Raw genomic sequence first — 24,815 nt, 5'->3', positions numbered from 1 at the left:
AGTTTGCACATTCTCCCTGCGACTGTGTGGGTTTCCTCCGATGTGCTGGTTAGGATGGTTGGCCATGCTAAAATGTCACTTATTGTCAAGGGTAAATGCGTGGGATTACGGGGAGAGGACATGGGTGGGATTGCAGCTGGTGCAAACTCAATGCTTCAAATGTCCTCCTTCTGCACTGTAGGGATTCTATTCAATGATATCTCAGTTCTGGCTTAACACTAATAAGTTACTCCCGTTCAGATAGGATTGACCCAGGTTGTTTTTTCCCTTTGTGCCTGAAAGTAAATAATATTAAGAAATGTATTGTAAAAATATTAAAAACCTGGATTTAAAGGAAAAAGTTATGCTTATCACTTTACAATGGCATTTCTACTACAATAATCAGAATCAGTTTGTTTTTTATGGCTTGTATTGATGGATGAGGTGTGAATAAACTTGTTGAATGATGTGTATATGGCTAATTCATTTCAATATTGATAAATGTGAGCTGGTTCATTTTGGTGGGAAGAACAAGGAAGCTACAGACTCTTCGGAAATGATCAAAAATCTGGTGGTACAGATACACAAGTCACTAAAAGTAGCAACACAGGTTAATCAGGCTCTAAAGAAAGCAGACAAACTGTTCATTTCTAGAGGGATAGAATTGTAAGTTATGTTAAACTTCGCATAGAAACATGGTAAGGCTGTAGTTGTCACGTGCAAGTTTTGGTCTCCATGTTATAAAATAGATACAGAGGCATTGGAGAAGGTGCAAAAAGGATGATACCAGAACAGAGAGCTAGAGAACTCCTATGGTGCAGTCGGAGGCCATTCAGCCCATTGAGTCTGCACCGACTCTCTGAAAGAGCATTCTTCCCCAGGCCCAACCTCCCTGCCCTATCCCTGAAATCCTACACATTTACCATGGCTAATCCACCTAACCTACACAACTTCAGAGTGTGGGAGGAAACCAGAGCACTTGGAGGAAATCTATGCCAACAGAGAATGGGCAAACTCCACATAGTCACCCTAGGCTAACATCGAACCAGGGTCTCTGGCACTGCAAGGCAGCAATGCTAACCACTGTGCCACCGAGAGGTTATACTCATCAGGAAATATTAAATAGCCGGGGCTATTTTCTCCAAAGAGGCAGCTGAGAAGTGATTTGATTGAGGTCTTTAAGAATATGAAAGAATGAGAAGTTATTTTTCTTTATTCATTCATGAGATCTGGATGTCACTGACAAGGCCAGCATTTGTTGCCCATCTCTAATTGCCCTTGGACAGAGTGGCTTTTGCCAGGTGGAGGAGAGTTAGGAGTCAACTATACGCTGTGCATCTGGAGTCACAAGTAGGCCCAATCAGGTTAGAATGGCACATTCCCTTCCCAGATGCAAGTTTTACAATCAATGATGGCTTCAGAGTTACAATTATTGAGATTACTTTTCAAATTCAAGTTTTTTGTTAATTGAATTCAAATTTCAACATGGTGGGATTCGAACCCCTACCTCCAGAGCATTAGCTGGGCCTCTGAATTGCTAGTCCAATGACATTATCATAATGCCACCACTGGGGTGGCACACTGGTTAACACTGTTGGCTCATAGCGCCAGGGATTCCCAGCTTGGGTCACTGTCTGTATGGAGTTTGCACGTTCTCCCCGTGTCTGTGTGGGTTTCCTCCAGGTGCTCCAGTTTCCTCCCACAGTCCAAAGATGTGCAGGTTAGGTGGATTGGCCATGTTAAGTTGCCCTTAGTGTCAGGGCACAAGATAGGGTAAATGCATGGGGTATGGGAATAGGGCCTGGGTAGGATTGTAGTCGGTGCAGACACATTGGACCGAATGGCCTTCTGCACTGTAGGATTCAATGATTCTATGATACTTTCTTGCGAACTTGCGACACAGAAAAGATGTTTCCACTTGTGTGAGGGAAACCAAACAAAGGCCGCAAATATAAGTTGTTATAAATAAACACAATGGGGATTGCAGGGAAAGCAAAGGCTATGGGCAAGGGACAGGCCTGTTGCTGCAATTCACAGGTCAGCTGTGAACGCCCTGTGAGGAAAAATTTAAGCAGCTACCTTTCCACCAAGAAGGGGCACCCAGGAGAAGATCAGAGCGAGTTGTTCTTAATCTCAAGGTAGTCTTAGATTTTCATTTGTGTTTTGGAATTAGATTCTGTAGCTTGTCCATTTTCTATGAAAACACTGAATGAGTGGTCTTAGGTGAATAAACTTCCTTAGAATTTATTGCACTGCATCACTGACAACAATGAAACTGAGTTTGCGCTCAAAACCACATATTCCATAAAACCATTGAGTCCCTACAGTGCAGAAAGAGGCTATCCGGCCCATCAGATTTGCACTGAATCTCCAAAACAGCAACCCACTTAAGCTCCCCCGCAACCCACATCCCCCCTCCCCCCCAACACCTTGCCCTATCCCTGTATTCCCACGCACTCAAATGGCTAATCCACTTAACCAACAGATCTTTGGACACGAATGGGCAGTTTAGCATGATCAATCCACCTAACTTGCACACCCTTGGACTGTGAGAGGAAACTGGAGCACCCGGAGAAAATGCACGCAGACACGGGGGAGAACTCCACACAGACTCGAACCCGGTTCCCTGGCAGCATAAGGAAGCAGTGCAGATGATGGTTTACAAAATATAACTAATTTGGTGAGGCACTTAAAGGGTTAACCATTTTTTTTAAAATTAGTGCATACTGTGTACTGCTCATGCAATTGTAAGGGCTTGACAAATTGAAAACGTACCTTCCACATGACTAAGATCAAAATAGCCAGAACCAGCAAACCAACCAGCACAGCCAGAATTATGACCCACAGGGGAATTGCAAGTGAAGCATCAGGCGTGGCCCAAATCACTGAGGTCCTTATCTAGAGCAAGAAAAATATGGAACATGAGTTTTCAGCATAAAATACCTTAAAAAAAGCTGCAAATGATAATATCCATAATTACTGCAGTTATAGGTTTGTGTAACATAATTGTGGCCAAATTATTCCATGATAGTCACAAATCAATATCATGTTACATTCCATGACATTGACATTTGTGTTTACCATTTTGGAACAGAGGAAAGAGATTAAATATGTCAAACAGGAATATTCTGTATCAGAGTGCAAACAAATGAAATATGAATGAATCAGTTAGTCTCAGTAAATCAGTGACAATGAATCACTGTCATTACATGCAGCAAATAGTTGTCCCTTTGTGAAAGATATAGTAAAACTATTGACTAGATTAGTCTTCAACTAGATTTGTTTCACTGTTAATATCCTTCGATTCTTATTTGATTTCTTAATATCCCAGAATTGTGCACGACAGATAAATGATGGAATTATTGAGATTTCCATTTGATTTCATTGAAAGGAACTTGAGGCTAATTGTGCACAGTAATCCTTATTGTTAAATATAACTAGTATATTTTTTATTGTGATGCTTACTGTTTTTAAGGGAAGTCCAGAGTAACCAGGTGGTTTCCTGCAAGGTCGGGCAGGGAGAAGTGCCAAGAAAGGAAAAAGGCTGTTCACAGAGTGGAAGACGGTGAAAGTGAGCAGAGTGAGAGGAGGAAATGGGATCTGAAAGTATAACTGGGTCGGGAATGAGTTGAGCACAGGTAGATTCAGGAGCTAATATAACATGGGTAACCATGAACTGAAGGGAACACTGGTAGGCAGGAGAGAGGCATTTCTGTAGCTATATTATTTTTTTCTCCCCAAAGTAATCCATTATAATTGACTGGTCTATGATAATCACATGACTAATACTACTATATGATTAGCATGCTTCAATCAGCAATGAAAGAGCGATGGTACAACACGAACAAAGAGAAAGACAAATGTAAATGAATGTCCTGTGCTAATATATTAATTTTGTTTTTTGTTCAAACCAATACAGTTATTATAACAATAGAGGATTGATTACAAATTAGAGAGATCCATGATCCAGATTGTCTTGTATGTCTGCTTATCAAACGTAATGGATGAAATTATATAGCTTGACACTATCCACTGTTAAACGCTATTATAGGCATCTGTTTATTAAAGATCAAATATCAATTAAAGGTAATGAGTTGGCTCTTCCTGGTTAATTAGTACATAACAGTACATATGACAGCAATCAAAGACTTGGAGATTTACACTGGTGCCAATTCCAAAATTTGTCCTCATCTCAGTGCTGCAAAATGTGTATTTGTAGAACACCAGAGATGAAAATACTTGTTTGAAATAACCATGAATTGGAGAATGGGATGTATAAAGCTATAAATTTGGCACCTAGAGAATGTATTCTGTGACATTAGATTGATTAAATGAAATATATAAATTCCTAGGGCAGGATTTTTCAGAAGGCAAGAATTAGTGGGGAACATATCACTGTCGATGTCAATTTTAAGTTTATTTATTAGTGTCACAAGTAGGCTTACATTAACAGTGTAATGAAGTTACTGTGAAAGCCCCGAAGTTGCCACACTCCGCTGCTTGTTCAGGTACACTGAAGGAGAATTTAGCATGGCCAATGCACCTAACCAGCACGTCTTTCAGACTGTGGCGAGAAACCAGAGCACCCAGAGGAAACCCACGCAGAAACAGGGAGAACATACAGCCTCTGCACAGACAGTGACCCAAGCTGGGAATTGAACTCAGGTCCCTGGCACTATGAGACAGCAATTGACCACTGTGCCACATGTCATGTAATTGTCGCCAGAGTATTAATTGGATACAAGAGAGCTTTGTGTTCCCAGCAGCACCAGATTCACTGCTGAGACCACAGCCAGTTCCTGATGGGGAAGAGCTAATGAAGGTGTTTCTGAAGGTAAGTCTGGATTATCAGTGGGGCCTGGCTGGCAAGCTTCAGTGAGTGGAGGGAGGGGCTGCGAGGCTGGGTTTGAAAGGGCATGGGTGAGGGGAAGAGGGGTGGGAAGACTGAAAAGATGAGGTGAATGAGCACAGGGGATCCTCAAAAGAGGTACCCCTATCTCCTTGCCTGATACCAACCCACAGAGCTAAAGTTGATCTCCTACCCATTTGGTGTAGGCCTCTCTTTGCAATAAAAGTTGAGGGGATTGAACTATGAGGAGAGGCTGAATAAACTAGGCTTGTACTCGTTAGAGTTTAGAAGAATGAGGGGAGATCTCATTGAGACATATAAGATGATGAATGGGATGGATAGGATAGAGGTGGAGAGGCTCTTCCCGCTCAGAAAGGACAGTAGGACTAGGGGGCACAGCCTCAAGATAAAGGGGGGCGTGGTTTAGAATGGAGTTGAGGAGGAACTTCTTCACTCAAAGGGTGGTGAATCTCTGGAATTCTCTGCCCGTTGAAGTAGTGGAGGCTGCCTCGCTAAATATATTTAAGACGCAGGTTGATAGGTTTTTGATAGGCAAGGGGATTAAGGGTTATGGGGAGAGGGCGGGAAAGTGGAACTGAGCATGACAGATCAGCCATGATCTTATTGAATGGCGGGGCAGGCTCGGAGGGCTAGATGGCCTACTCCTGCTCCTATTTCTTATGTTCTTATGTTCAATAAAGTATCAGTGGAGGCAGGCTGAGGCTCTTGAATAGCCATTACTTACCACTTAAGGAGATCAACATGCCCAAGAGCGGCAGACTGCTCAACACCTACAATGCTCTCCCATAAAATGGAAAACAGGTCAGGGATGGGTGGGTAGCTGGTGGGCAGGCTGCTCGCAGAATTTTACAGGTACCCCCAATTTCTAATGCACTGGCATGGGATAGTAAAATACTGCCCCTTGTCATATTGTGAAACAAATATTGAGGAATTTTGGGATGTCATTTATATGTGATATTGGTACATTAAATTGGCCAACAAAACTAAGATATTATTGACAAAGTACATAAGGTTCTGAAAAGTTTGAAATTTGGAAGTAACAGTATTATGTAAGAAAGGAGCCTCCTTAACTAAATGCGCAGAGTTGTATTTTGTAGCGATAAGTCTAATCTTTCTCATGAGAAATTCCATTTCTGCTAAAACTACGTTAACACATACCCATATGGATGGAAACAGTCAGCCTGAGCAAAAGGAAGTTGTGTCTTGGTAATTTCTCTCTGGATCCTGAGACTATATACATCCGGTTAATGTTATCTAAGCAAGTCTCATGTTTATAAAATGTGTTTTCCCTCAAGGCACTTACCACAGTGCTTGCGCTGGGCAATTCCTCTGGCTGGATTTTGTATGCCATTTCCTTCACTGCAAATGACACCAGAGACTGCAGAGAGTAATGGTTATTCCTTCTCTGTCAGGAAAAACAGTAGAAAATTGAACCACATGCAAAGTTAGTGAAACAGAACAGTGATTCCTAGTGCTTGGTTCCCAAGATTATTTTTAGCTGCGAATAAAATAATTGAATTTGGTTGCTCTACCATGGTTACACAAGTAGAATCGGTGAAAATCTGTTTTCTCAAACCAAATGAATTAGAAATAATGAACTGTACTTTGGTCATGTTGGACAAGAATATCTTCCCTGATATTTATTTATTTAACCAAACTGTAAGTAAATGTTCTACAATTAGTTTGTTTTCTGTGGTGCTAATGAAGTGGTGTATGTTACTTCTTCGAGAACTTGAGCTCTTAATCCAAGTATGCAGTTTATTATGGTTTATGCCTAAATATTCCACATCTTCTTGACTGATTAAACAAGAAAAAACTCTCTGAACTTTTCCCTGTTTCTTTTTCAAGGCGTCTTTGAAGATTCAGAATAGGCAGCAGTAGGTAGTTACTTACGCTACCCCGATTGTAATGGATAATGGTTAAACAAGTCAGGTCAGGATGGTGAGGAACATTCAAATTAAAACACTTCATAGGATCATAGAATCCCTACAAGTCTGTACCAACTCTCCAACAGAGCATTTTACCCAGGTCCGCCCCCACCCTACCCCCATAACCCCATGCATTTACCCTGCCAATCCTTCTAATCTCCACATTTTGGGACTCTAGGGGGCAATTTAGCTTTGCTAATCCACCTAACCTGCACATCTTTGGACTGTGGGAGGAAACTGGAGCATAGGAATATAGAAATTATGAGCAAGAGTAGGCAATTCAGCTCTTTGAGCCTGCTCTGTCATTCTATATGGTCATGGCTGATCTCCATCTCATCCTAACTCCACTTCCCTGCCTTTTCCCCATGCTCCTTATCCTGCTTTTGATCAAATATTTATCTACCTCTTGAATCCATTGATTGATTCTGCATCCACTGCACTCTGGGGCAGTAAGTTCTATAGATTTACAACTCTCTGTGAGAAGTAGCTTCTCCTTACCTCTGTCTTGAACTTCCCCTCTCTTACCCTACAACTATGATCTCTTATCGCAGACTGTTCTAGAAGGGGGAACATTTGGTGAACATTTACTTTATCAATCCTGTTGAGTATTTTAAATATCTCAATTAAATGCCCCTCATTCTTCTGTACTCCAGTGAGTACAAGCCCAAGTGACTCAACCACTCCTCATATGACAGCCCTTCAAACCTGGAATCAATCTAGTGAACCTCTTCTGAACCGCCTCCAGTGCCACCACATCCTTCCTCAAGAAGCACCCAGGGTAAACCCACACAGACATGGGAAGAACATGCAGATTCCACATATACAGTCACCCAAGGCTGGAATCAAACTCAGGTCCGTGGCACTGTGAGGCAACAGTGCTAACCACTGTGCCACCATGCCACCCTACAGTGGTGAGGATTAGGGGAATAAACTAACAATATTCATTGAAACATTGAGGAAAGCAATTTTCGGGCAGGACATAAATGGGTTAAATTACTAAAGAATACAAGAGTAAAATGGCTTTCAGTGTAGCACTGATCTTATTGCTCTCTGGAGTGAAAGCTGAAAGCATTAAGGTGTAAAGTAAGGCTTGACGCATACGAGGAAGAAGAGATGGATGTGAAGAGATAATTAGTATAGGAGAAAGTTGGATGGACTATCAATACTGGCGCTGAACAGTTGAACTGAATGGCCTCTTTCTGTGCAATAGTTTCTATAATAGAAAGAAAAATGTTAATACTTTAACTAAGTACAGTGGGGTGGAGTTCCCACTTTGTAAAAAATCAGTGATTCTGCTTCAAATTGTGCCTCAAATTGCAGCATCACAAAAAGTGCCTTTTCTTCCCAATAAAGAAAGGTTGGCAAACTAATATTGATGAAGATTTTCCCCTTAAACAAAAATGATGATGGTCTCACCTTCCTGTCTCAACTAGCTTTGCTACTACTTATTTTCAACACTGAGAAAAGGGTCAAGAATTTCCTTTTGACTTTTTGCTCTGCCACCTTGGTAGCAGTAGAACACCAGCTAACGTGTGTAAATGAGACTTCTGCCGAACTTTGACCAAACTACCATCGGCTAAGCAGGAGAGGCTTGCAGGAAATTCCTGATGCAAATTTGAAGTGAATAATGTCAAAGAAAGTTGGAGAATTTGTATCCGACAGACTAAAATGACATTAGTAATCGCTAATAGCCACAAAGGAGGAAGGAAATAATTTGAATTTGGGACTCTAGCTGAATTGTAAAAACATTCCAAAAACTGCTTGATTAGAATATTTAACCCGCAAAGCACTAATAAGGACAGATGTTGTAGTTTGTACTGCATGGAATTTCTATTTGTTTGAAAGACGTCAAATCGAAAGCATTTTGCTGTAATGCTTAATGTAAATTTTCACCTATGTTCTATGTTCTATATACAAACAGCTTTGGCATATCCCACCATGAAGATACAGTGCATGGAGAATGTGAGAAATGCAAACTTAATTAACTCTTATCATGGATTTATAAGACTTCGCTCTCCCCTGTCTATCAGTTTAAGATTGTCACAATTCCCACAGGAAATCTCTGAAAAGGCTTTTGGAAATGAGGAACATGATAACAGGCTTTTCTCTTGAAATAATTTATGTCAGGAAGCTTGACACATTCTACTTCCGAAGCACTGTAAACGCTTAAAAAAAACACTAAATATCTGTAATAAAGGTCACTGATGTAGGCATATGTTAATTAATACAACAGTAATGATCACATCACAACTGCATTTGAGCAAACCTTTTTTATAAGTGAGTTCATGTAGTTTGGTGTACTATTATTTCAGAAATTAGAAGTAAACATCAAACGAATTGAATAGCACCGAGGGTTAATAGACCAATCTTTGCAAAAAAGTTGTGACTCTACTTATCTTTGATGCAGGCATATTGGGCTACGCAGTGCGGGAAATGGATTGCATCCTGTTGAATTTTACAGTTCACAGCTTGCCACCTAATTAACTTAGCTCGAGTGCACGCAAAAGGGGCACAACTCTACAAACTAAAGCCTGGATTTTTTTTTTACAGAGTCATGGTGACTCCAAGAACCTTCCAAAATGGCAGAAGGGATCCAAAATTAGAAGTGCCGTTGTCCTTTCCGACAGGCCTTATTTTCACTGGGGGGAGGGAACAAGGGTGGGGTGTGACTCCCACATTTGAGAAACTTAAACTCAAATAGCTCAGGTGAGTTCAATACTGAATTCCAACAGAGCAGGCAGATGAGAGCAGCCACTGTGTTATCACATGTGGCTTCAATCATTTTAAGGACATTTGGGCTCCCTGGCTCCAGAGGATTAATGTCATGGCATTCCAGCAACACACTGCGGCCTGGCACTATGGTTGCCCCTCACGTTTGGGGGGCACTTCAGCAGATTTTCAAATTATGGTTAAGGAATGTTAAAAAAGGGACTGATTATAATTTATAAGCTCCAAGCTTAAACATGAATGCAGAAAATAGATCAGTTCACTTTGTACGGACACATTGATAAATTAGATAAATGATTTCCCCTTTGTAAGCTGTTTCAATGCTGCAGGGGATGGGGAGCAGATGACATTTGTAAGTGCTGTGAATGCTGGGCAAATTGCCAGGCCGGTATGATTATAAATGATGTGCTTCCACTGGTGGAGGGTATTTCCTGCACCAGCAATCTGCATCCCGACCTGGGCTTTTAATGTAGTAATCGCTGCAAAGTTTACAAGGCTTGGTGGAAGAATGGCCGCGGATGTGGAGAAGAAATCAAAAAAGAAAATGAGTTAAGGAACAGACAGTGACCTTGGCTATAAAATTTAGGAGGGGTGACCAAAGTTTTCATTGAAGGGATGTGTTTCGAGTGGGTTTTCATGCTGGAGAAGTGAACAGGATTTTAGGGAGGGAGTTCCACAGCGTAGTGCCAAGACAGCTAAGAAACCTGCTGCTAAACAGTGAGAGTGGAATGCACAATAGGTCAGAGAAAGAGACATGAGGATAAGGGAGAGAATGTCACACAACTTTTTTGTTACACTGAAGTTTAATGTTGTGACAGCCTTAATAGCAACCAGAGCTTATCCAGTTCTTGCCTATGACTATAGATCAGTTCACAGCAGCTGTGGCATAGGGTCGTTGTGTTCACGGTGAAGTTGAAGTCTGAAAAATAGGTATTTTCTGACATGTTCAGGTAGAGGTGGCAGTGGGTGGGTGGCACATCATGCCAGAAGAATCCCTTTTGAGAAAGTGATTCTCCTCATTACATTGTTCAACTGTGAGAAAATTCAGACAGAAAATCCCACTGTCTTAGCTACCCAGGGCACAACATTTTATCACTGACGTTATTTACAAATCTCAGTCCAAATGCAGCACAAAAAGAAATTGCTTTGAAAATACAGCCCACGTAATTGAAAACTAGCTTTAAGAGGCCAAACAGATTGTATGCTCAGAGACGACGCAGCCATCTTTATCCCAACTGCTAGAGGCATTTGTTATGCTCTTCCCAAAACCTTTCCTCTTTTCTTTGGGAAAGGCAATATCCTTGCGGCACTATTGCTAAACTATTAATCCAGAAACCCAGCTAATGATCCGGCTTCAAATCCTGCTACGGCAGATGGTGGCATTTGAGTTTTAAAAAATATCTGGAATTAAGATTCTACTGATGGCCATGAAACCATTGTCAGTAATTAGAAAAACCCATGTGGTTCACTAGTGCCTTTTAGGGAAGGAAATCTGCTCTCTTTACCTGGTCTGGTCTACATGTGACTCCAGAGCCACAGCAAAGTGGTTGATTCTCAACTGCTTTCTGAAATGGCCTAGCAAGCCACTCAATTCAATGGCAACTAGGGGTGGGCAATAAATATTGGCTAGCCAGCGACATCCATGTCCCACGAATGAATAAAAAAAAACATCTACAGGTCCTAGGCTGAATTCAGTCAAGGAGGTGGGGCCAACCCCATCTCGTCCAATTGTTAGATGCACCTTAAGAATATCTGTCAACTGGACAGTCTGTCACAATAGCTGATGGGAACAGGGACTACAGCTGGGGCTACACCCAGGTGAGAGGACACAGCAATGGATGCTTCCCTCACAAGGGCGTGAGAGGGGTTGGAATTTGCCAGGACCAGTCAGGTAAGCTACAGAAAGTGGATGTCGGCTAAGCAGAAGTGGTGTTGCTATGAGGGTGGCCATTACTGCAGTAGGCCCCTTCTGTGAGTCACAGCTACCTGGTGAAGAGGGTCCTCTCAAGCCTGCAGGCAAGACTTCCAGGGTTCATCGCCTGATCTCTCTACATGGTGGAGGGCCCACCCACTGCTGGTAAAATGCCAATCATAGAATCATGCACTGCAAAAAAGGCCCTTTGGCCCATCAAGTCTGCATGGATAATAACTACCACTAAAGTTACGCTAATCCCATTTTCCAGCACTTATCCAATATCCACAGCCCTCTAAGTGAATATTTTTTCTCTGTAATTGCTCTGTCCATTTGACCAACCCATTAATATCTTCCTATAACCTACGTCCTTCTTCATCACTATTAACCACTCTACCAACCTTGGTGTCATCTGAAAAATTACTGATCATTCTCCCCCCACATTATCATCTGTATCATTTATATCTATGTAACAAATAGTAAGGGTCCCAGTGGTGGTGGGAAAAGACCCTTAATTGATTACAAAAGTGACTCATTGGCCTCAAGGTGAGAGGGTCTTTCATCACCTTCCGTGCTGCTGGTAGAATGTCATGGTGACAGGAAGAAGATGGCACTCCAAACCTCTTCACATTTTACTGTTCCCCCTAGCCCCCGCCCAGCCCATCCCTAGAAGGCTGGTAAAATCTCGATCATGTGCCAAGTGCCATTTGCGCCACCCAATGAACACAAGTTCCCAACATTTCCAAGAACAAAAACCTGGGAAAATCAAAGGCTATTTTTACAAAACAGGTGACTAAACATCCAGCATGCTGGTCAGACTGTACACCAGAAATCTGTCAGCTGCCATAAAGGTGAAGGCAAAAAAAGAGATATCCAAAGCCTGAAACCCCTTATTACCATCATTTACCTCAGCCTGGGTCCATAGGTGATTCTAGGCCTCAGATGGGTCTGGCACTGTCAGCAGCCACCATCTTCCCATGAGCAATGAGGAGCTGCCAATCTCTAATTGGCTGGCAGCTTTTACAAAATTAAGCTTCCTGAGGAAGACCTTGGTGAGCCTGCCCAAAAAAAATGGAGATCTCACTGGCAAGTGAGCGAGACACCCCTCCTCGCTTACCTTTATTAAATAGTGCACCTATTGTAAAGAATCTACAGTGCAGAAGGAGGCCATTTGGTCCATCAAGCCTGCACTGACAACAATCCCACCCAGACCCTATCTCCGTAACACTCCATAATCCCCTGACACGAACAGCCAATTTATTATGACTAACCAACCTAACTTGCACATCTCTGGAGTGTGGGAGGAAACCAGAGCACCTGGAGGAAAACCTTGCAGACACAGGGAGAATGTGCAAACTCCGCCCAATCACCCAAAGCCGGAATTGACCCGGGTTCCCTAGCGTTGTGAGGCAGCAGTGCGAACTGCCGTGCCACACTTAATTAGTGAAATAGTAAATGGGGAATTTTTTTTAATATATCTCTTGCCTCTTTATTGCAGCACTCAGATTCCTCAATGGACAAAGGGTTTCATCGGAATGGAGGCCGTGTCTGTGTTTGTGATAAAGCAGTTTATGATTGTGGGAAAGCTGTGTGCTGACTGGGGATGGGAGCCCAAACTTTCAGGATTACAATTTTGTATGGCTTTCGGCTGTATGTTATCTAAACTGCATCTCTATGAATTTCTCTGGTTACCAGATGTGCAGTTGTGGCTGTCCTCATCACATTATGTTCCTCTTCCTCCACTTCCTTTTTCTGCTGTTTGTTGGAGGATGATGAGAGGTCAGCACCTCCTCCTGTAGCTTCACTCCTCCCAGCAGCACCATATTGCGCAAAATATAGTGAACCAGCACCCTTATGGAGAACCCTAATGGGGCAAAGTGGAAGGCACCCCAAATGCTCCCCCCAGGATGGCATGATAGTATAGTGGGTAGCACTGCTGCTTTACAGCGCCAGGGACCTGGCTTCGATTCTGCCTTTGGATGACTGCCTCTTTGGAATTTGCTCGTTCTCAGCATTCTGTGTGTTTTTCCTCCCAAAGTCCAAAGAAGTGCAGGCTTAGTGGATTACCGTGCTAAATTGTGCCTTAATGTCCCAAGATGTTCAAATTAGTGGGATTAGCCATGGGAGATGTGTGGGGTTACAAGGATACAGCAAGAGATGGCCTGGGTAAGATGCTGATGAAGAGTCAGTGCAGAGTTGATGGGATGAATGGCCTCCTTCTGCACTGTAGGGATTCTCTGATCTCCCGAGGCACCTGAATCATAGTGTTAGCAAGTCAGTGGCTAGCTCAGTGATGGCTTTTGTCGTGTGACATGGCTCCTGTTGTACCTCTCCTTGGCATCATTAACAGAGATCCTGACAGCGTCATCAGAGGGTAGACTACCGATTCAGAGTTGCAAACACCAGTGGTAGATTGGACTGGCATAGGATGAAGAAATCATGGCAGATTCCAGGAAACCATGCACAGACATGGCTGATGAACTTACAGTGATCATACATGAGTTGCACATCAACAGCGTAGAATCCCTTCTGGATTCACTGTAGGATTATCTGATGACGCTTTGACTGTCATGAGTGTCAAATCGGTGGAAATCCAGACACTGCGGCAAAGATATGGTCTCTGTGTGCCTGACTGATCTGAACAATGTCAAAGTGCGTGTACTGGCTGATCTTGGCATACATGGTATTTGTGAATGGACTTATGGGCTGTAGATTATGAGATCCTGCAGATGTCCCTGGACTTTATTTGAAAAGAGTTGGAGGAGAAGAAATTTGGATTTGTGGTGACTAACGTTTTCTCCAAGCTTTCTCACACAGGCCATGCACGCACCAGCCCCGTTAATTCACCACGTTTGCACAGCCACATAAACTGTAATTACAACACTACATGCTGCACCCTATCTTTTCTTTCTCCCCATGTACTCTATGAATGGTATGCTTTGTCTGTATAGCATGGAAGAAACAACACTTTTCACTGTATCCCAGTATATGTGACAATAATAAATCAAAAAAGTCAAATGCATTTAAACAAATCACCTGCAGGGTGAAATTTTCTCATAATCTGTCAGAGTGTCAGGCTCTGACTGAAAACGCCATGCATCTCTGAAGGTAAACAGCCGAATGTGCCCCTGTTAACTGTGGAGGAGAATGGGAACATGTCGGGTTTCCCACACGCTATGATTTTTGAGGTTTTAATCACTCCACCCCCGCACCCATCTGAATCTGCTCCCCTCCACCTTGGTATATACAATTCTGCCCTTAGCGTTTTGGGAACATGGGAGCAGGAGTAGGCCATTCGGTCCCTCAAACCTGCTCTGCTATTTAACCAGATCATGGCTGATCTTGTACCTCAATGCCATTTTCCTGCACCATCCCCATATCCCTGATGTCACTATTATCTAGAAATATATCTCCCTCTGCTTTGAACATACTCAATAACTGAGGCAGAGAATTCCAAAGATTCACCACTCTCTCCTCATCCCAGCTCTAAATGTCCTGCCTCTTAGCCTGAGATTTGTACCCTGGTCCTAGGCAGGGGAAACATCCTTCTTGCATCTCCCCTGTCGTGCCCTGTTAGGACTGGATACACTTCAACGAGATTATACCTCATGCCTATTTGCCTCTTATTTTCAGGGGAATTGGCAGGGTAAATATGTAGGGTTATGGGGGTAGGGCCTAGGTGGGATTACTGTCGGTGCAGTATCAATGGGCTGAATAGTCTCCTTCTGTACTGCTGAGATTCTATGACTCTATGTGCTGGCATCAGATGGGCTTGCTCGAGGGCATGCACCTGCTGCTTTGAGAGATTGAACATCTAGCAGTATTTCCAAACATGCCATAACATGGTCCCACAGTGGCTACCCATTTATAGAAAAGAAACATCTAATGGTTTTAACAATGGAAGATCAGCAGTTTATTATCACAAACCTTCCTTCCTAACGCCCATCTCAGGAACCTCTTCAAGATCTCCTTTCCCAGCATTTCTAGTGACCATTCTTTATAAAAAGGACTAGCTTGGAGATCTAACAAAGCCTTGGAAGATATAAGCAGAAAGGGCCAAAACATATTGGGTTATACTGAAATGCTGTAATATGTAATTCTCGGATGTAATGAGCTGCATACGACAGACAATTACACACACCAAGGCCGGAATTCTCCCATCCCGTTTGCCACTGGAATTATAGCGGGCGCGTTGCAGATAACGTGAAAGCCCATTGTCAGTCGAGCAGGAATTTCTGGCTTTTAGGTCAGCACAGCCAGAGAATTCCACCCCAAGTTTGGTTTATTGTGGTTAAAATGTGTAAGAATATGACTGAAGGAACATTTTGAGGTGAAGGCTGGGATGGGCGCTCCCAATAAGGAATTCTAACATTTGACAGAATTTGAGCGACTTGGCTTAACTTGGTAGGGTCATTAAACTTTTTTCCAGCACTGAACTAAGACAACAGGTTTGAAATGGTTTCAAAAAAAAACAAGCATTATTTGAGCCAGATCTTGATTTGGCCGATCGAGTTGGTGAACTTTGATGTGGCAACTGAAAACTGACATTTCACTACAAGATCGCATTTCTGCAAAAAAGTATTGTTCAGCTTGTTTTTGAGATCGAAGTGTGGAATTTCCTGGCTCCAATATCTGAAGCAAATCTAAATATCTTCCTTTTTTTTGTCAGAACATCGGAAAATTTGTAGCTAATCCAATACTTGTACCTCTGACAAGATCAGTGTGGGATCTTCTCATACTTAGACTTGTGAACAAAAAGCATAGAAAAGCATCTACTCGTATGATGTTCCTCAGTGTATTTCTGTGCTCTGGCAATTGTTGTCATGTATCTTTCGTTAAACCAAGTCTGTGAGCCAATGCAAATACATAGCTGTTTGGATGGGATACAGCACTAGATACTATGTCAATGTCCGTGCCAGAATTAAGTCTGTTTTTCTGTTAAAAAAATAGTTGGAATGCAAGACTGAGGTATCAGCTTCCTGTTTGAGATTATTCCAATTCACAGAGCCAAACACTGTAATTCCTATTGCTTTCAAGATACACCAAGATAACAATAAAAGGCTGCTTGGATACAGACCAAAATGTGTCAACCATTGCATTGCTGCATTCTTTGTAGTGATCAGATGATTCAATGTTGGGTATAATATCGAAGTATTCCCTCCAGTTTGGGAGTTGGATAAGGTCATGAGTGGCCGTGAAGGAATGTTAGCATGGTATTGCAACTCCCTATCAAGAGAGATGCTCAGTTTCTGTCAAAACCATAGATCCCCACAGGGGGCCATTCGGTCCAACTAGCCTGTACCAACTCTCCAGCTGAACACCTTACCCATCCCTCTGTCCAATCCCTGTAATTCCACATATTTACTCCACAACTCTCCCTAACCTACACATCTTGGGACACGAAAGGGCAATTTAGCATGTCCAATCCACCAAACCTGCACATCTTTGTACTGTGGGAATAAGCACCCAGAGGAAACCCGCATGGACATGGGTAGAACATTTAAACTCCATGCAGTCACTCCAGGCCAGAATTGAACCTGGGTCTTTGGTGTTGTGAGGTGACAGTGCTAACTACTGTGCCACTATGCTGCTCCTAATAATATGGTAAACAACTGCTATAGTGACCTTATTTTCCTTCTGGCCTGCATGTTTAGCTGACTTTAGAGGTGAATGATTCCAAATCTTACTTGCTGGAGGTTATCAAACCATGACTAGAAAATATGGTAACTTTTAACATAATCTGTCATAACTCATTGAGAGGAGTGAGTGCAAAGACACATATGGTTAAAAGTACAAAGTTGAAGATGTTTTTGTTCAGAAGCTGAGCTGCTTATATTTTTGAAAATATGTATCAGTACATCCTCCAGAATACAATCTCCCCATGGGGGGATAACCTTTGGAGCCATGATAGCGGATCAAGTAAATTCTTTCTAAATTCTCCAAAACAAGGAGCATTATTACAAACTACTGATTCTCAAAGTGTGGGGTAGGAGCACAGTGAAGAATGAGGAAAAATAACGTGCAGATTATTTGGCTTGCTCGCCCCGAAACTAGAAGATTCTGCTCGAGGTCGAAGGACCTTTCCGTGGTCCGCCCCTCTCCTGCTACGATTCCTGTGGCAGATAGAATGGAAAAATTTATCCCAATGTTTGAAGATTTGCAGTTTGAGGATTCAGTCCACTTATTTGCATTTTGAGATAGATTCCTTCTTTGCTGCTGCCATTGGATAATCTTCATCTATTTCTTTGTCACCTTCAGACTCAAAAACTAGAAGGCTCTGTTAGCCAGACTCCCACTTCCACTTCAGCATATCCAATATTCTGTTGCCCACATCCTATATGAAGTATTGATTACCCATCACCCCCATCCTACAATAGTTGCAGGGTCCACCAATGTCAATGTAAACCTCTCACCCTTGTGTTCTGCTCTTCACATTCCTTCTTGGCCTGCTCTGGAGCCCACCCATTACTTCTAATTTCTCCCAACCCTATCCATTTTTCAAACTCTGCATTTCTCAATATCACTCTTCTGGAAAAATAGGTCAAATTCACTAAGATACAAATAACACAACATGTACATATGGGACAGGATTCTCCAGCCGTTCACACCAGTGGGATTCTCTGGTCCCACTGCAGTGAAAGGAGATTTGGCTGAGTGCCAAATTCGCTATCCTCACTGGCAGCGGCGGAATGGCTGGAGGATGGCCAGAGAATTCCAACCATGAATTTTGCTCAGGTTCCTTACCTGATCACATTTCAAAATATTTTACATTATTTCTATTTTGAGATGATTTGGGTAAAGATCCTTGGAAGGACTTATTACTCTCTGCTGAGTTACTTTCTGGGTCTGGTGGCACATCAGCTACAGAAGAATTTGATACTGGCAACGTACACAATCTTCACAGATTCTCTGACAGATACTCTGCTTTGAATCTGTGAGAGGTGGTATGCTACTTGCAAACAGATTTTATACTGAGTGATTTATTTCTCACATGGTAGTCAACTGTTTTATTCCATAAGTTAAAATTGCCACTTGTAAATCTTTGGTTGCTCAAAAGCACAGTCTAGAATCTGAAGCCAAAGTACTCGTCTTCAGGAACACATTGTATTCCCTCATTAGTTGGTCACTATTTTCAACTACTTTGAGCTCCTTCTCCTGGAATATCATGATAGGTTTTTAATAGATTGGGGCAGAGACTCTCATGTCAACATTTGGAAAATAACTGAGTTGTGCATGAACTGCACATTTTTTATTTATTCATTTATTTTAAGCAGAAAAATCTAATAGGGACAAAGCATACTACCCCTCATTATTTATAATACATTATTGATGACCAGAAGCTGAACTGGACTAGCCATATAAATAGCTTGGCTACAAGAGCAGATCAGAGGTTTGGAATCATGTAGGGAGTAACTCACCTCCTGGCTCCCAGAAGTCAATCCACAAGTGTGATGGAATTTTCTCCACTTGTCTGGATTTGTACAGTTCCAACAACACTCAAGAAACTTGGCATTATCCAGGGCAAAGCAGCCCGCTTGATTGGCATCCCTTCTACATTCATTCAATCCTCCACCACTGCTGCACAGTAGCAGCAGGGGTTAGCATTTACAAGATGCACTGCAGAAACTCATCAAGACTCCTTAGATAGCATCTTCCACTATCTAAAAGGACATAGGCAGCAGACACGCGAAAATATCATCTGGAAATTCCCCCCTAAGTCACATACCATCTGGACTTGGAAATATGTCACTATTCCTTCACTGTTGGTGGGTCAAAATCCTGGGACTCCCTCCCTAACAGCACTGGTGTACCTACACAACTTGGACTGCAATGGTTCAAGAAGGCAACTCACCACCGCCTTCTCAAGGGCAATTAGTGGTGTGCAATAAATTCTGGATTGCCAGTGATGCGCATAGTCCTTGATTGAGTACAATTGGAGGATTACAGGCAGATATATGGACACACACACACACACACACACACACACACACACACACACACACACACACACACACACACACACACACACACACACACCCTTTCTATCCACTCATCATTTTCTGTTATGTTGCTAGAATTCTAATGACCTCTTCAGAATGTTCTCACTCCTCAATACCATTTTCCTTTTATCAAAAATGGCTGTAATCTCTACTCAGATTAGTGCAGCTGCAGAACTGAGTGCATACCATTTAGTAAATGTGAATTCATCCATTTTGGATAAATGTGAGGTCATCTATTTTGGTAGGAATAACAGCAAAATTGACTATTATTTAAATAGTAAAAAATTGCAGCATGCTGCTGTGCAGAGGGACCTTGGCGTCCTTGTGCAGGAATCTCAAGGGGTTGGTTTGCAGGTGCAGCAGGTAATTAAGAAGGCAAATGGAATTTTTGTTCTTCATTGCTAGAGGGATGGAGTTTACAAACAGCAAGATTATGTTGCAGCTGTATGAGGTGCTGGTGAGGCCACACCTGGAGTACTGTGTACAGTTTTGATCTCCTTATTTGAGAAAGGATATACTGGCACTGGAGAGGGTGCAGAGGAGATTCACTAGGTTGATTCCAGAGTTGAGAGGATTGGCTTATGAGGAGAGACTGAGTAGACTGGGGCTATACTCATTGGAATTCCCCTGAGGGGGAGATCTTATAGAAACATATAAGATTATGAAGGAAATAGATAAGATAAAAGCAAGGAAGTTGTTTCCACTGGTGGGTGAAACTAGAACTTGGGGGTATAGCCTCAAAATAAGGGGAAGCCGATTTAGGACTGAGTTGAGGAGGAAGTTCTTCACACAAAGGGTTGTGAATCTGTGGAATTCCCTGTCCAGTGAAGCAGTCAAGGCTATCTCATTGAATGTTTTTAAGGCAAGGACAGATACATCTTTGAACCGTAAAGGAATTAAAGGTTATGGTGACTGGGCGGGTAAGTGAAGCTGAGTCCACAAAAAGATCAACCATGATCTTATTGAATGGTGGAACAGGCTCAAGAGGCCAGATAGCCTACTCCTGCTCCTAGTTCTCATGTTCTTATACTTGAGAGTTTGGTGAGTGAGGGAGTTCGGTGATGTGGAGGGAGAGGTTGTTGGAAGGGGCAAGGAGATTTCCCTTTGCTTATTCTACATTTTTCACCATGTAGGAATTGGTTCTTAATCTACTACAGGGAAAAAATCTAGCCGTCAGTGGGTACCTGGTAAGTGGTTAAGATCTGTTCTAGTCCTAAAGTTTGGACTGGTGCATAAACTGGTGTTAAATCCATGGGATTATTCATGTGATGTGAGTCATTCATGGGATGTGGGCATCGCTGGCTAGGCCAACATTTATTGCCCATCCCTAATCGCCCTTTAGAAGGTGACGTTGCGCTGCCTTCTTGAGCCCCTGCAATCCATGTGGTGTAGTTATATCCAAGGTGCTGTTATGAAGGGAGTTCCATGATTTTGACTCATGACAAGGAAGGAATGGCAATATATGTCAAAGTCAGGATGGCGAGTGGATTGGAGGGTACCTCAGATGATGGTGTTCCCACATGTCTGCTGCCCTTGTCTTTCCAGATGGTACTGGTCATGGGTTTGTAAGGTGCTGTCGAAGAAGCATTGGTGAGTTCCTGCAGTACACCTTGTAGATGGTATAAACTGCTGCCACTGTGCACTGGCTGTGTAGGGAGTGAATGTTTGTGGATGGAATGTCAATCAAATGGACTGCTTTGTCCTAAATGGTGTTGAGATTCTTGAATGTTGTTCGAGCTGCACTTATCCACGCAAGTGGAGTGTATTCCATCATATTCCTGACTTGTACCTCATACATGATGGACAGGCTTTGGGGAATCAGGAGATGAGTTACTCACCGCAGGATTTATTGCCTCTGACCTGCTCTTATAGTCACAGTTAGTCCAGTTGAGTTTCTGGTCACTGGTAACCCTCAGGATGTTGTTAGTGAGGAATGCAGCATTGGTAATGTCATTGCACGTCAAGGGACGATGATTTTGTTCATGTTAGAGATGCTCATACCCTGGCAGTTGTGTGGTGCGAATGTTACTTGCCACCTGTAAGCCCAAACCTGGAGATTGTCCAGGCCTTGCTGCATTTGGACATTGACTGCCTCAGTATCGGAAGTGTCGGAATGGTGCTGAACAATGCATAATCTATAACAAACATCTGCACCTCTGACCTTACAATGGAAGAAAGCTCAGTGATGAAGCACCAAGATGGTGTGCATGGCTCACTTCCAGCTCTGCTTGGGTCATCTGCTGCTGAAAGCCTTATCTTTGATTTTCACCTCCAGACTCAATAATTCTGTCCTTCCATGCTCCATAACACCAGCACATTTCACCCACACCAGATCCTGCTTCCCTGTCTACCTGTCCTGGCTGACCTTAGTTCCCAGTTCCTCAGCAACTGAAATTCTTCACTGTCTTGTTCCTGGCTGGGCCAGCGATCAAGAAGTGGGTGCTGTATAACATTAATCCCAAATAGTAGTCTATTGTTTGGATGACTGGGGCCATTATCACTGCTTGGCTGAGTTTCACATGCTAATGGGTTTCCATACAGAACGTGTCCCAATCATCTGAGAATGAATGACAGTTTAGTGACAGATTGTCTCTATAACATGATTTCTGGTTTGTCAACATAAGCTACTCGGATCACAAGTATTACAAAGTTTTTCAAATGGCAGAATTCTTCTCAATTAACGATATGAGGGATTTTATTAAATGGCAAGAATTCTTTTTCTGAAGGAATGTAAAATGATTTCCGTTCATAACATACGGAATTTGAGGACTGTACATATGCAAACTGGGTGAGTTGCTGTGGAGGATATGTGGGGGGGCGGGGGGGGGGGGTGGTGCATAGAGGTAGCAAGAGTGATCTGAGGGGTTATGGGCTGGAATGGGGGGGGGGGGTTACGTGAGGGTTGATGGAAATGGGGAGTAGTGTTTAAGAACATAAGAACATAAGAAATAGGAGCAGGAGTAGGCCAACTAGCCCTTCGAGCCTGCCCCGCCATTCAATAAGATCGTGGCTGATCTGTCGTGGCTCAGTTCCACATTCCCGCCCTCTCCCCATAACCCTTAATCCCCTCTCTTATCAAAAACCCATCAACCCGCGTCTTAAAAATATTTAGTGAGGTAGCCTCCACCACTTCAACGGGCAGAGAATTCCAGAGATTCACCACCCTTTGAGTGAAGAAGTTCTTCCTCAACTCCGTTCTAAACCGCCCCCCTTTTATCTTGAGGCTGTGCCCCCTAGTCCTACTGTCCTTTCTGAGCGGGAAGAGTCTCTCCACCTCTATCCTATCCATCCCATTCATCATCTTATACGTCTCAATGAGATCTCCCCTCATTCTTCTAAACTCTAACGAGTACAAGCCTAGTTTATTCAGCCTCTCTTCATAGCTCAACCCCCTCAACTCCGGCATCAGCCTAGTAAACCTCCTCTGCACTCCCTCCAAGGCCAAAATATCCTTGCGTAAGTGCGGCACCCAAAACTGCACACAGTACTCCAGCTGCGGCCTCACCAATGCCCTATACAGCCGCAGCAAGACCTCCCTACTTTTATATTCAATCCCTTTAGGGGGCCTCTAAACACTTTTGGGAGCTGGGATGCTCTACTGGAGAATCCTAACAGGTTCACCTCCACAGCCACACTCCTCAGACATTGCAGAGCAAACTACACTATGACCTGGGGTACCCGAGCTGAGAGCGAAGAGACAAAAGTAGCCAGTGTAATCGTACATGGGTCGGGTGTGCGGTTTGCGGGCTGTGAAAGTGTATGGGTTGGCTTTCCCAGGTCCAGAGGAAGATTCAGCTTGTGGAAAGCCCAGTCCATACTTCTTAGCACTGAACTTTACAACTTACACAATATCATAATGGCAATCTTGATGCTGGCTGGATGTTTGGCTGTACTTGTACATTTTTGGGACATGCTAGTTAGCTCTAATTGTCTTTTCCTGTTCTCAAAAATTCTTGTTTATTTTTGTTACTGTTAACCTCATTTGTTGCTAATGTGATGGATTACTGCTTCCTGATCCATTGCGTCAGAGAAGCTACAAGAAGTAGCACTCATCTTGATCTGGTGTTTGTAAGTGATCCAAGCAACTTTGGAAGAATTGGAAGATATGTCACCCGTGAGGTACAATGAACACAAAATAACTTCAGTATAAACTGGCATTCAAAACAAGGCCAAAGCGATGGTGCTGGGTATACAATTATCAAAGAATCATAGAATCTCTACAGTGTAGAAGGAGGCCTTTTGGCCCATCAAGTCCACCCAGGCCCTCTTCTCATCACCCCACATATTTACCCTGCTAATCCCTCTACCCTATGCATCCTGAGACAATTAACCCAACCTGCACATCTTTGGAGTGTGGAAAGAAACTGGAGCACCTGGAGAAAACCCATGCAGACATGGGGAGAACATGCAAACTCTGCACAGATAGTGACCCAAGCCCAGAATTGAATCCAGGTCCCTGAAGCTGTGAGACAACAGTACTAACCACTATGCCACCATGCCGCCCTTTTGAGGAGAAATGAGGGAACAATTGATTGAAGGGTATTGTTTAATAACACCTCAGTAAAGGACATGTGAAATGCTTTTGCAGCTATTATGTTAATCATACATAAAATCAGCATGCTCAGTAATCAGACACAACACTGAATGGATTAATAAATAAATCTAAAGTGAAATAAAGAGGTTAAATGTCGCTACAAATACTTCCGAGAAAGAGGGAGTTCACTGCGTGAATGTGTCAAAGGGACAATCAGGGGAACAAGGAGAGATGTGGAATTAAAGCAAAATGGCAGAGCCGAAACATAACTGGAAGTAATTCTTTCCTGGTGCTCTGCATTTGGATTCCGAAGCTCTCTCAAAACTGCCTCAGGTCATATGCTGAACAAAACTTTTTCTGGAAAAGCATTCCCTTGCTCCGTAACCCAAACTATTCCCTTAGTTCAGAGCAGCAGGAGATGGAATTTTTTGTCCAATGAACCTCAAAGCAAAATGGATCCAAAATGCTTTCTCTGGTAAATTTATTAGACTATTTTTGAGGATGTAACTTGTAGGTTGGTTAAAGAGGAACCAGTAGATGAAGTATGCTTGGATTCCCAAAGGGCATGTGAGAAGATCCCACAGAAAAGATTAATACGCAAGATCAGGACTCATGAGAGAGGATGATATACAAGAATGGACGGAGGATTGATTAAAGGACAGGAAGCAGAGAGTAGAGATAACTGGGGCATTTTCAAGTTGACAGGCTGCAACTAGTGGATCGGTGCAGGGGCCTCAGCTATTTACAATCTATATTATTGACTTTAACTATAAGAGACCAGGAGCAACTTATCTCTAAGTTTGTTAGCTGCATAAAACAAGGTGGGAATGCAAGCTATGACAAGGACACAATGGCGACAAGTTAA

The 24,815-nt window shown here is 42.8% G+C and overlaps 1 protein-coding gene across 1 annotated transcript in view; it reads right to left on the bottom strand.

Moving 5' to 3' along the window:
* Nucleotides 1-24,815, bottom strand: part of itga8 (integrin, alpha 8) — a 188,696-nt gene that overhangs the window by 2,960 nt on the left and 160,921 nt on the right. Inside the window, exons 28-29 of the mRNA XM_080210484.1 lie at nt 6,153-6,254; nt 2,755-2,877 (exon numbers count right to left, since the gene is read on the bottom strand). Of these exons, the coding sequence (XP_080066610.1) occupies nt 2,755-2,877; nt 6,153-6,254 (225 nt within the window). The remainder of the gene's footprint in view (nt 1-2,754; nt 2,878-6,152; nt 6,255-24,815) is intronic.

The sequence above is a fragment of the Carcharhinus amblyrhynchos genome, chromosome 2 (assembly GCF_965287045.1).
Source record: "Carcharhinus amblyrhynchos chromosome 2, sCarAmb.v2.hapA, whole genome shotgun sequence".
Lineage (NCBI taxonomy): Eukaryota > Metazoa > Chordata > Chondrichthyes > Carcharhiniformes > Carcharhinidae > Carcharhinus > Carcharhinus amblyrhynchos.
The sequence above is the reverse complement of the archived record's forward strand: the minus strand, read 5'-3'. Positions and strand labels throughout refer to the sequence as shown.